Source organism: Eleutherodactylus coqui, chromosome 10 (assembly GCF_035609145.1).
Source record: "Eleutherodactylus coqui strain aEleCoq1 chromosome 10, aEleCoq1.hap1, whole genome shotgun sequence".
NCBI classification, from domain to species: Eukaryota; Metazoa; Chordata; class Amphibia; order Anura; family Eleutherodactylidae; genus Eleutherodactylus; species Eleutherodactylus coqui.
In genome coordinates, this window is record NC_089846.1 from 46,218,899 (window position 1) to 46,232,587 (window position 13,689).

At 42.1% G+C, this 13,689-nt stretch overlaps 1 protein-coding gene across 3 annotated transcripts in view; it reads right to left on the reverse strand.

The window, feature by feature from the left end:
* Positions 1 to 2,538: 2,538 nt before the first annotated feature.
* The window catches only part of VSIG4 (V-set and immunoglobulin domain containing 4), a 93,616-nt gene continuing 82,465 nt past the window's right edge, over positions 2,539 to 13,689 (reverse strand). For all 3 annotated transcript variants that reach the window (XM_066580973.1, XM_066580972.1, XM_066580971.1), the window contains 4 exons: positions 11,722 to 11,880; positions 10,089 to 10,184; positions 7,293 to 7,314; positions 2,539 to 4,294 (listed from right to left, as the gene is read on the reverse strand). In XM_066580973.1, the coding sequence (XP_066437070.1) occupies positions 4,105 to 4,294; positions 7,293 to 7,314; positions 10,089 to 10,184; positions 11,722 to 11,880 (467 nt within the window). In that variant the 3' untranslated portion in view covers positions 2,539 to 4,104. The remainder of the gene's footprint in view (positions 4,295 to 7,292; positions 7,315 to 10,088; positions 10,185 to 11,721; positions 11,881 to 13,689) is intronic.

Genomic DNA, 13,689 nt, shown 5'->3' on the forward strand with positions numbered 1-13,689 from the left:
TGATGGGAGGAGCCTACTGTTATGCTGTCTTCTATACACTGCACACAGAAAAGACTGCAGATTCTGCTCTCTGTTTATAACATACAGACATAACATCAGCATGTATAACAGTGCACAACAGTACGGAGCAGTGGAAATGTCAATAAATAGCAACAAATCCCTCACTATTAGCTCTAGCAGGATGTTTGTATGTGAGTGCTTCTGTCCTTCCTCCTCCTCCCCTCTAATCTCATAGACTCCAAACAGCAGGATGACTCACCCCCTCCTATACCTAGTTTTCTGCTATTGTGCCCTCTCCAGTAACAGAGATAGCATTAGTTGACAACAGGCAGTGGACTTCAAGTAAAGGAGCTTTTACTCAGAATGATTTTCATTCAGATTCCTGGGATCCAGCGAGAATCTGAACGATTATCATTCAGTGTAAATGCATGTACCGACTGAACAATGAATGAGGACTTGTTCGCTTCTCGTTCGGCATTCAGTTTCTGCATGCAGAAAACTGAATGACGGATCATTCGGTGAAAACAGGCAGTTACTCACTTATGAACGACTGGCTGATTACTCACTTATGAACGACTGGCTGATTACTATGAGGCGGGTGGGCCGGAACAATCCCCAGTCTGATCCATCTCTGTTCAGTCAGCGAGGCTCGTTCGGAACCATTATTGCTGGGACGACCTTCCGGGCATCTGTGCCCGACAGATCGAGTGAGACTCCTGGTCACCAGGACTTGAGTGATTTTTCAAAACAAAAACAATATTTTAGGCAAATGAAGTAAATGGCAGTTTTGCAAGTTACCATACTGGCTATCATATTGGCACATGTTGTTTGAAAAATTAGTGACCATATTAAGGGGTATTTTCATCTCAGATTTCAATGTGCCGCAAATGCGAAAATGAAGTACTAATCAATGACATCTATTTTACAAAAATGCCCCATTTTCTTGAAAGCCTCCAGTCCTCATTGCAGTTGTTTGAACCAAGTACCACCACTATGGAGCAGAGATGGACAGCGCTTGCGCACTTCTAACTTGGTGTGCAACGATCTGCTGGATGGCCGGGATTTGTAGAGCGCATGCGCATTAACTCCCCACCCGGCCACCAGCTACCGCTGAGCCCTGCTGTTTCTTTACATAGAAGTGCTTTGGGCAACGCGAACAACAAGGACTTTTTGTGCTGCTCAGAAGCCCTTCTATGCAAAGAAACATGGCGGAGGTGGTCGGTTCCGCTAACAATAAGCATTAAACAACTGCAATGAAGACAGAAACTTCTCAAAAGAATGGGTCATTTTTAATACAGACGTGTTATAGGTAAGTACTTTATTTTTATATTTGCGGCACATTGGAATGGGGTTCCCGAGGTGGGAATACCTCTTTAAGCTTTACTAAATAAGGATTGAATCAATCGTCCATTTGTTGGTGCATAAAAGAGTAGAGGCCAAAATTAACGCATGCTATTCCTAAACATGCTTGCTACAAAAGTCGAGCATGGTGGACTCTAATCCGACTCCAAGCTTTGCTATGCAGTACCGAGGGTTACCAACCGTCCTGAAGGTCTGGCACAGTCCTTAAAAATAGGGCATATAAAAAATAGATATGACCATGATTTTTTTGAGGCTATTGGTATTTGAGCTGGTTAGTATTCACATGAGTACATGACCTATAAACATGCATCACATATAATCTTTATCATTCATTATGGTTGTCCTATGTGGCCCTAATAAAATATTGGCTGACCGTGATTTTTGGATAAGTTGTCCAAGAAAACAAAAATTCAGGTTGTAACCGTGTAGAGCGCCCTGTTTAGTTTATGCCCCTGGATGAGACGTGCTTGTGAAAGGGGAATTGTGAGCAATAATTTCACATATAATAGATAAAATTACAATAGCGGAATGATCACACTTTATGTCAGGACACAGAAAACAGTATTCAGGCAGTACAATATTTATTCTAATATATCCCTATATTACAACATTATTACAGTACATATAAAAGCCATATATCCATATTGCACTAACATATTCTACATTCACTTCTACTACTTCTCAATACCCTCATGTTAACATGTTACACTCAGGTACATCGTCAATAACTAACAACCTAATAAAGTGAATTACTGTATGTGTGTAAGGTTCGGTTTACACTTAGTTTTTGGCCTCCCTTTAATGCATATGTTGGGATATGCCGATAGATACGTCGGATGATTAAGCTGCTTTCACATTTACTTCCAGTGTTGATTACATCTCGGGTTTTCATCTTCTATTCAGAAAACTGTATAGGGAAGGAATACTGGACGGAAACCAGGACAGAACCATAGTATTCAATGTGTAAGTTGGAGACCTGTTTGGTCTCCTTTTCACTAGCTTTCCGTCCCTGTCAGTCTTTTTATCTGGATAGAAGCATCTTCCACTGAGCTTTTCTATCCAAATAAAAAGAGTAGCAGGAATGGAAACCTAGTAAAAAGGAGACCAAATTGGTCTCCATCTTACACATTAAACACTATAGTTCTGTCCTGGTTTCCGTCCAGGATTTTTTCCCTATGCAGTTTTCTGAATAGTAGATGGAACCAGCACCGGAACTAAAATCGCAATGTGAAAGTTGCCTAAAAGTGACATCCATCATCCATAGACTAATATGGGATACATTGTTAGCTTTTCCATTACATATCCATTAAACAAATGTCATTATAGCCTATGGGTGACACAGTCCGGTGTTCCAATTCATCACCTATAGGCTATAAATACTGTACATCCATTTAATTGATTTGTCATGAAAAGGCCAGAAAAACCTCATGACTTACCTATTAAATGGAAACCTGTGATGAATGTCATGCAGTGGCATCTATCACCCATAGGCTTTTATGGTATCTGTTTAACGGATACATTTTCTACAGGATGCATCTGGATAGAATAGAGCAGTCTACTACGCAATTCCATCCACAACGGATACCAGCCAGATGGAGACCTTTAGCCTCCGGAGCTTTTCCGACATGCACGCTAAACGGAGGGCAGAAACGTAGAATGAACCAACCTCAGGTGAAGCCACGGTAGATGTGTGTACATGCCGGTTATGTTTACTTTGTATTGTATATGTAGCCTCCATCTTGTTCACAGGGCCGAGTGGTCAGGTTGATTATCGAATATTTAGCCAGCATTAATTCGCCCTTTTACAGATATTCAAAGATATGAAAGGAACCTGTCATAAGGCCACTATGCATCCATTACATCTTACAGATTGCCTAACAGAAAAAGGCTTTTAATGAAGCAACAAAGGTTAAAATCCGAATAATTAGAAGACTTTTTGTGCAGAGATGTAGAGACAGCAATTTGAATCTGCAATATGCACAGCAATCTCCAAGGTGCCTCAGTGCACCGCAATACCCTCCCTTGCAGGCAATGCTTGCTATAGAGCGAAGAAAACAGTCTTTAACGCCAGGACTATGCAGTGGCTTTGCCTTCGCGACATGAACATTGCAATGTTGCCTTGTAACATGACATCCAATGATTGTTAATGTGGTCATGTTGTGGCACATGACATAAGAACACAACATGACTATATGCAAAAGCCCAAACCTGCTAGATTTTTAGTTACAGGATACATACGACTTTGCCTTCATAGACTGCAGTATAAGCCGCGTGCGACTTGCTTGCCAGCGGTATGTGATTTGGTTATTTTACAAGCAGATCACAAATTTTAACGACTTGTGCCACCGTAAAGTGTAGACAAATCATTTAGTAATGCGAATTGTCTGAGACTTGAGGTCAGCAACCAGAATCACAATGAAGCTCTAGCCTTGGGGTAGCATGAGATAGAACACGTTCTGTATGCCTCCGTATGAAGATGCAAGGCACACAGAGGTACTGTCCAACAGAAGCCCGTAGGATACTATGGGATATTTATTTGGTATCAATTCAATATGGAATCTGCTTGTTTGTATGAGCAGTTAGGTTGGGTTTATACATTGTGCACTGGAAAAAGTGGGAGTGTGAAGCCTAGTGAAAGCCAATGGGTAACCTGCACCAACTAGCTAAACTTTCATAAGGTAAGGAACACATGTTCCAAATGTTTTCGTCCATGTCTGACATTGAATGTTGACTTATGGAACTTCATGAAGAGTTTTCTTCTGGTGGATTTTCAGGTAGAAGAACCTCATATTCATTGGAATAGGGGAGAACTATTCCTTCATATGCCGACACTGGGGGAGGGTTGCATTGTTCGTAGACGTTGCTAGCTCTTGTTTCATCAGTACATGATTGGCCATTTCCAACACCTTCTAAAGCCAACAGCTGGTTCATCCTAAAGAAAAGTACAATTAGAATAAAATGTCACATGTATCTTTTACGAAAAGTTTATATTGTTAAAAAGTTTTCAAGGGGCTGTCTGCATTTGAACAAACTTTGGTCAAAGTTTCAGGGTGTGCTTATCTAGCAGAGCAGTGTTTCCCAACTCCAGTCCTCAAGGCACCCCAACAGGTCATGTTGTCAGGATATCCTATAGTAAGAACACCTGTGGCAATGTATGAGGCATCAATGATAATTACATCAGCCGTGAAATACTGAGGAAATCCTGAAAACATGACCTGTTAGGGGTGAGGACTGGAGTTGGGGAACACTGTAGTAGAGGGTCAACTTCTGGGAGTTAGTATTAGCTGGAGGAAAGGGCAAATCTACAGAATTCTATGGTTATACTAATCACGCTCTCACAAATTAATTAATTTATATTCTGCAAACTAAAAAGGATTATCGAGGTTCTTCATTTTTAGCTAACCCTTAAGGAACATTATTAGAGGATACTTACCTAAAAAGTTGATGAAATAGTGAGTAAGGGTGAATTTACAAAAATGTTTTCTCCTGTGCGAGTTCTGTCCGTTTGTGATACGGATAGAACGGGAAAATAACATATTGATGTTAATGGGAACGGCCGGTGCATTGCCACAAAAGATAGGACAAGACGTATCTTTTCCGGGTGCGTGTAAAAGCGGCCTGCTGGAATGTGCAGCGTATGCGCTATCTTTTCCGGACGGACGCTTTTACGCACCAAAAAAAAAATAAAAACGCCCATCCAAACAAATGCATTGGAATCCAATGCTTCAGATGGTCACGATTTTGAGCCTGCGTTTTATCATGGCAAAATAGCCACGATAAAACGCTTGTGTGAAAAAAAGCCTTACTGGGAGCCCCGCTGTGCAGGGAAAACTGTGAGGGTACGTCCACACAGGGCAGATGTGTTGTGGAGTAGCAGCAGATCCACAGCACTAAATCTGCTTAACAACAGTCTCATTTGCTGCAGAATTTGACACCTTTTTTATGCAGTATTTGGTACAGAATTCATCCCCTGATTTGAAGAGGTGGATCCGCACAGAATATCCAGTTCTATATTTGACATGCTGGGATTTAGGCCTCATGTCCACGGGGAAATTATATTTAGCAAATCCGCACGGGAGAAAAAAAGCAAATCCGCATCCCATAGGAATACATTGACCATCCGCGGTTAATTAAATAGCTACGAATGGTATTTTAAGTGATTTACTGATTTCACGTGTGGGAAAAAAAACACGGCATGCTCCATTTTAACATTGATCACGCGTATGGGAGCTCTATCTCAATTGATCTCCCGCATCGAAAAAAAGGCAATTATAGTGCATCCACAGCAGAAATCCGTGCGTGCCTGATTTTCTCCGTGGACATGAGGCCTTAAGGCCTCATGTCCATGGGGAAAATCAGGCCCGCTACGGATTCTCCATGGAGAATCCGTAGCGGGTCCCTCCTGCCCCACGGACATGATGCTAAAAAATCAGAATAAACTCACCTGCAGCGGTCCATGTGTCTCTTCCTTCCGTCGCGTTGGATCTTCTTTCTTCGGACCGGCGGATGTGCTCGGCACGTCGGTTGCGTGCCATGTGCATGCGCCGGGCACATCCGCGGGGCAAAGAAAGAAGTTTCAGGCCGCGAAGGAAGGAAGACCTGCATCGCCCGGGGCAGGTGAGTTTAATTCAGGCGCGAGTGTCCTGCGGATCCGGACGGCTTCCATAGGCTTCAATAGGCTTCAATAGATGCCTGCGGGAGCTGTCCCCGCGGGAGACCCGCGCCTGAATGGAGCATGCCCGGATTTTTTCCTGCACGCGGGACCCGCGCCTGCAGGGAAAAATGACATCCGCAGGTATTTAACTACCTACGGGTGTCTAATGCATCCCTATGGGGCGCGGATCCGCATGCGGGAGAAACGCTGCGGATTTAAAATCCGAATTTGCCCGTGGACATGAGGCCTAAATTCTGTACCACATGTCAATTTCCACAATGGATTTTTTTTTCTGCAGCACATGCAGGAGACTTTTAAAAGGGTCCGTGCAGAAAATGCACCCAGTGTAGACATACCCAGTTATGGATTAGTGCTGTGACCTCTTTATTCTCAGGATCATGGGGATCCCTGCAGTTACATCCACACTGATAGGTAAGTAACAGCATCTTCTATGAGGAGATAAGTTCTAGACTGGACCAAGGGGAGTCATTGGATCTTGTGTATCTGGACTTTTCCACAGTGTTTGATACTGCGCCGCATAAAAGGTTGGTATATAAAATGAGAAAGCTTGGTCTGGGTGAGAATGGGTGTAAGTGGGTAAGTAACTGGTCATTGATAGAAAGGTGGCACTGGTTATAAATGGTACATACTCTGATTGGGTCACCATTACCAGTGGGGTACCCCAGGGGGCAGTATTGGAGGGGTTACTAGTGGGGTACCACAGGGGTCAGTTTTGAAGGGATTACTAGTGGGGTACCACAGGGGTCAGTATGGGCCCCCATTCTTTTTAACATATTTATTATTGACCTGGTAAAAGGATTGTGCAGTGAAATATCAATATTTGCAGATGATACAAAACTATGTAAAGTAATGTTACTCCTCCTGAAAACATCTGCATACATTGGCAACTGGGTGTTTAACCAGTTTAACCGCATATCCCTACAGACTTTGACAGTGTCTAGTATTGCTGACAGTGCCAGGCTGTGCCAATACAGGGGGTATGGTAAGAGCTCGTTGTCATGAGGAGTAACAGAGGAATGGACGGTTATTTGATAATAATTGATGCTCCAGAATTGATATATCTTGGAGAATGCAAAAACTGAAACAAACATGTCAGCTGAAGATGAAACCACCCTATAAATGCTGTGGGTGTAATGAGGAACCCCTTTCCACCGTCCTGGTGAACTAACGATAAGCCTGAGAAGATACAACATTAGAAAAGGAACAATAGGCAAACTCTTTATTATGTTTGTGTGACGGCTGTTTTAGGACTTACGTGGGTAGATCATACATGTAACCTAAAGAAAGGGAAACAGATCATTCATTAATACAGAAGCACAGGCGTTGCATCTCACAATATCACCTACAATTGTATTCATATATCTTTTTTGTCAGTGAGAATTATTTATTAAGCTCTTTCTTTAGGGCCAGCTGCGGGATCCCAGAGCCGAATTCTGACCCTGTGCCCAGCCGACATCCGCACGTACCTGTCATTTCTTATCTTCTACTGTACTGCGGTTGGTCCAGACGGCAAGCCGTCGGACATACGTAGTACATATTTTTCTTCAAAGGTTTATCTCTCTCTCGCTGTCGCTAGGCAATGACGCGGGTCTCGCGACCTTTCCGCAATGTCAACTGCAGAAGGGCCAAGGGTTGGATGGTTTCCATTGACTTCAATGGAAGCCGCCCATGTGGAGCCTGCAGGAAAATGAATCATGCTGCAATCTTTCCTCCGCAAGCAGAAAATCGCAGACATTGTCCGCTCGTGTGAGCAAACATGTGGATGCTCCTTTGGTTTGAATTGGTGTGGAATGCTGCCGATCATCCATGCGGGAGACGATTGCGGATTTCGCAATTCAACCACGGTCGTGTGCAGGGGGCCTAAAGGTGTAGTTCCAAGTTATAAAGCTATCCCCTATTCACATCATAGGGGATAACTTTATGATTGGTGAGCATCCGGTCGGTAATCCAGTGAATGGAGTGGAGGTCGGCAGGTGCGTCACTGCTCCGTTCACTTCAATGACTGCGCCAGACATTAGAGTTCAAGTGCTTTGGCAATCTCCAGCGCTGTCTTTGAAGCAAATGAAGAAGCGGCGTTCCTGCACAATGTCTGCTCCAATCAGTCAAGGACCAACTGGACCTTCGTTCTCAGGATCGGTGGAGGTCCCAGCAGTTGAATCCCCACCAATCATAAAGTTATCCCCTAACCTGTGGATAGGGAATAGCCTTATAACTTTATACAACCCCTTTAACTGTCTGTTATGTGACTGATGAAACAATTGTTCAATTGTGTCAGTGGAGATTTCCATCTTTGCAAAGTCATTGGCAGCATCTAAACTTGTCTCGCAGCTTCTGTTGTATTTTGTCATAATTTCTCAATGGGTTTAAAAATTATAATAAAATGTGATTATTTAGAGTAAGGCCATTTGAGGTGGAATTGATGCAATCACCATGTGGCTGAAAACCATAGCAGCATGTGATTTTTTTATAATGACTGTTGAATGTTCGTACAGGTTTACAGATTAATTTTAGGCTAGTTCCTGACGAGCGTGTTACAGTCACATTTCTGTGTCCCATACGTGTTCCAGCCTGACAACATTGTTTACTGACGCTCTGGGTTTGGGTCAGTAAACCCCATGGTCGAGCTGGGACACATGTCCATATTAGAGTACACTTGTCTGAAACCGGTCCTACTCATAAGACAATGCGACCATTAAAGTAGTTTGCTGGACTAAAGTATTGATGACCTATGCCAATAGTTGATCGTCAGGGATCCACTGCTCAGGATCCTTGCTGTTTAGCTGACTTGGGTGAGGGCTGTTGTGACTTCAGTCCATACCAAGCACAGTGCCACACATTGTATAGCAGCTGTGCTTGGTATTGCAGGTCAGTTGAATGGGAAGGGATGGAACTGTTCTCAGGCCATGTGACTGATGAACTTGACTTCACATGCCCAAGAAGAGGCCGAGTCACTCACCTGAGCACCATGGCCTCTTCAATCAGCTGATTGGCAGTGATCCAGAGCAGCGAACCCTCACCAATCAATTATTGATGACCTATTTTGAGGATAGCTCATCAATAGTTTAGTCCCAGAAAAACCCTTTAAGATTTATTGTTAACCACATGGTTTTGAAGGTAAAATTATGCAATCATGAAACAATCATTTTAAAGACTGCAACAGTTGCATCCTTCCACAGTCTTCAGCTGCATTATATAAGAAGGAAGAGAGGTGGAGCAAACTCAATGGTCCTGGAGGCTTGGGTCCCAGATGGATATCTCAAGCCAAAGAAGCCCCAGGAAGAGTTGCAAAATTAGATAGATAGTGGAGGTTTTACCAACCAGAGGAGCCCACCAACGGTGGGCACACCGGATATGTGAGGAGCAAAAGGAAACAAAATGGTGGATAGGCGCAACTTCACAAAAAAGGTAATAGGACGTAATATCCAACGTCTCTTTTATTAAATAGATTAAAAACCAGCATAAGATGTGCGTTTCAGCGTGAACCCCTTCATCAGTCAAGCTGGGCAGAACGAATACACAAGAAATATGTGGTAATGGAAGTAGTTGTAACTTACAATAGATGTGTTACAAGACTAGAAGCAGGAAAGGACGTCTTCCATTACCATATACCTCTTGTGTGTTGGTTGTACCCACCTTGACTGATGAAGGGGTACACTCCGTATCTTATGATGGTGTTTATTCTATTTAATAAAAAAGAAGTTGGATATTACATCCTATCGTCCGATTACCTTTTTTGGAGAGTTGTACCTATCCACCAGTTTCTTTCCTTTTGTTCTTCAGCTGCATTATGGCCATCAATGCTGCTCCATATGGGCTTAAACTCAAAAGCAGATGTCTACAGTTGACCATAGATTTTTCTTGGAATGGTTTCTTGATAATAAGCAAATCGCAGGGAGTCCTGCCGCCTGAAACCCCCAGCATACATCTCTAATCTATGACCCTGAGTAGTCGGTCTACTGATATCCTTCATTGTGTTATAGTATATAGGGCAGAAATGGATACAGAGATAGACAGATTATATTTAGTATATATAACAGATAGGATCATTTACCCTTCTTCTTCTTCTTGAGGAGGACAATAACTACAGTAGTGATGCATAGAACACATATTAGAATGGCTATAAGTATGAATAAAGGCATCCGAAAACCTATCGAAATAGAATAAATACTTGAATCAGTTGAGAAACACAAATGATAACACTGTTATTTTCCTCTAGTTCTGTCTAGCCATCTAGCTTTCTTTTCAATATATTTTTCAATGACCTGATAGAGGGACTGCGCAGTTAAATATCAATATTTGTAGATGATACAAAAATATACGAGACAATTAATATAACAAGGACAATGTACGGCTGTAAATGGACCTAGATATGTGGGAGGCTTGGGCAGAAAAATGTCAAATGAAGTTCAATATTGATAAATGTAAGGTTATGCACATGGGCAGGAGAAACGGATGTCACCAATGTACACTAAATGGGGTATTGCTAGGAAAAAGTGAGATGGAAAAGGACCTGGGGGTACTAGTGGATTGTAGACTAAACTGGAGTAACCAATGCCGGTCAGCTGCTGCAAAAGCAAATAAAGTCTTGGGGTGCATTAAAAGAGATATAGGGGTGAGAGACAAAATGGCCCAAATAGAAATCCAAAGTGGCTGCTCACCTGTCATTGTTGTGTAAGGTAAGCCACAATGACTATTAAAGCCAATAATGCTCCACTGTATGTCGTAGTAGTCCAAATCAACTTTGACAATGTGCTTAAGATATTAGAAGCAATCCAAAAGAATGACCAAATGCTCCCCCAGGATGATTATACATAGGTCAGTGCCAATAGAAAACCATATGGATATAATCCCTTTTATTCCTTTATTTTATTCCTTGCGGAGATACCCAAGTGACACCCACTTGGGTATTTCCTTCAGCCCCATTGAAATGAATGGAGTGCTGACAGCACATGCTTGGCCAGCACTCCCTTCATTCTGACGTTGCTGCTCTGAAAGAAGCAACCCTAGCACTGACAGTCGGAACGGGACATGGGAGTCCTGTTCTGGAGAATGGCAGGGGTCTCAACAGTGAGGAGATAAGTATCTGGTTGGTGGGGTTTTGACCACTTGGACTCCCACTGATCACGAGAACAAGGGCTATGAGAGTCCCCAAATGAATGGAGTGGGGGTCAAACGTGTGCTCCATTCATCTCTATGGGACTACAGTAAATAGCTGAGTTGTGTAGCCTGATTCTACAGAAAAACAAAATACTAGTATCTTGCGCCACTCTCCAGTAAAAGTCGTGAGACAATAGGATAAAATATCCAATTTCTCTTTTATTAAATGAATTAAAAACCAGCAAACGATATGCGTTTCAGGGTGAACCCCTTTTATCAGTCAGGCTGGGTAGTCCATCACTCTTGGGACTACTGGGATATGGACCCAAACGTGTTGGTGGCACCCGGAGGGAGAGGACCGGGGCTGTGATGCCACGGAAGATATGGCGCTGCTGTAAAATGCTGTAGTATATGGGAGTACAGATTTTTCTGTATTCTATACTGTCCATTGAAATAGATGATTCTGGATTCTTCTACTTCCCATAAATATTGATCCCATTCTTGCCTACATCATTGCTTAACAACAGCTTGCCAATGCAATGTACTTTATAAACTTCGCACACTAAGCATTAGATTTGGCAAGTTACCTTTACTTTGAGCAGTTGCAGGATTTTCGTAGAATATGTCGGTAGTATGCAATGGCATCACAGTTGTACTTTCCGGAAATTTCTGAACAGTTGTATGCTTAGTGCTTTCCATTGTAGCGACTGTACTAACATGGGAGTCTTCATCAGAATGTGAGATTCCTACAACAGAATAGATTGTTGTTGTAACACACTCATATTTATATACATTATACATGTATTAGCAAACATAACAAAAACACTAATTGGAAATATAGAGCATGAAATCTGATTATATATATATATATATATATATATATATAATCAGCTGTATTAAGATGATGTCACAGCAGAGGGTGTATAGTATGCATTTATAAACTGCAATAATCTCAAAATAGTGAGTATTTCTAAGCTACAATAGGTTGTGATGGCATCACAATCACATATGTAAATGGGAAGATGGAACAATACCCCATACAGCACCACCTATTGGAAGGCAGCTTTCCTGCAAGTCAATGTCAGACTTTTTAAACAAGCCTTATAACAATGACTGGGAATTATGAGCCAAAGCCAGAATAACCATACACAGACAGCTGTTTTGGGGTGATTTCCCCTCATCAGTGTGCAGCAGGTTTCTGGCTTGGCTAGTGAGAGGCCTATATATATGGGTCAGGAAGGGTATCATTTCTCTTAAAGGAGAACACCTAGAAGGTGTATGAAGAGACTTATAAGGCCATCCATGCTCCTCTGGGAAATATGCAAATTGGAAGATGATACCTCTGCAGCGCCATCTATTGGAATGCAGCATTCCTGCAAGTCAGTGTTAGACTTTTTAAACAAGCCTTGTAACAATGACCAGGAATAACATATGTATTCACAAGCTGCGCTCTCCTGTCAAAATGTAGCAATATTTTGACTGCGCTCTATTGTCATATTAACATAAAGATAGAAAGAGTAAAGCGCCATAAAATTACAAATACTTTATTGAAAACATGAATAAAACCTATATGAAAATAATACACAGGGAGACTGCTATAGTGTTGGAGCAGCCATCTTTTGGATTATGTTACCATGGGGGCATCAATGTGACACATGCCCAGCCCTTGTACTAAGAGAAGAAAAAGGTGGAGCAACTACTATTAGGAATGTCATCCAAATAGTACATTTTTTTAGTAAGATAGTTAGTAGGGTGCTGCCAATCTAATTGTCGCAACTGTGGGTAACGGGGCGTAAAAAGTGCTAGTCACTAAAGAAAGCAAATAATGGACCATAGGCACAACCCTTATAATGTAGGGCAAATTTAGACAAAATTAGACATCTATAGATAAGAACTTGCTCAGCTATACATGGTTGAAAGAGGGTTACGGACACCACCTGAGTCATCTAGAGTGCCGCTAGACTGGCCACACTTAGTTTCCCCTCCTCAACATCACCCAATTAAGGTGGTGTCTTTAACTCTCTTTCAACCATTCATACCTGAGCAGGTTCTTATCTATAGTTGTACTCTACCCTGCCATTTCTGAGGAAGGGGCTGTGCCCCCAAAACGTGTCATATGTGCTGGCTGTTAAGCAATCAATTAGTAAAGAAGAATTGTGCTAATCCATTTGTCTAAATCTGCCTTATATTATGAGAGTTGCGCCTACAGTCCATTACTGTCTTTCTTCGTGACTATCCCGTACTAAGAGGTCCTGTGGGCTTTTGTATTTCTGCACTCAATTGTCAGTTGTAAGAACATAGTACAGTAGTGCTTTACAAGTTTTCAGCCTCTGGATGTGAACAAGAAATAACTTATTCATCGTCAGCAAGGAACTGAAACACAGAGTATAATAGAAAGCTTTAGGACTTCTCATTATCAAGTGATTAAACATTAGTTAATTTTATTTTGGTGGCATTGTGGCCGCTACATAAGACACTCCCCCCACAGTGGAAAATAGCTTCAATTTTGAAAGACTTTTAACGGCTTGCCTGCTGTATGTTTAGCAGCCACTAGA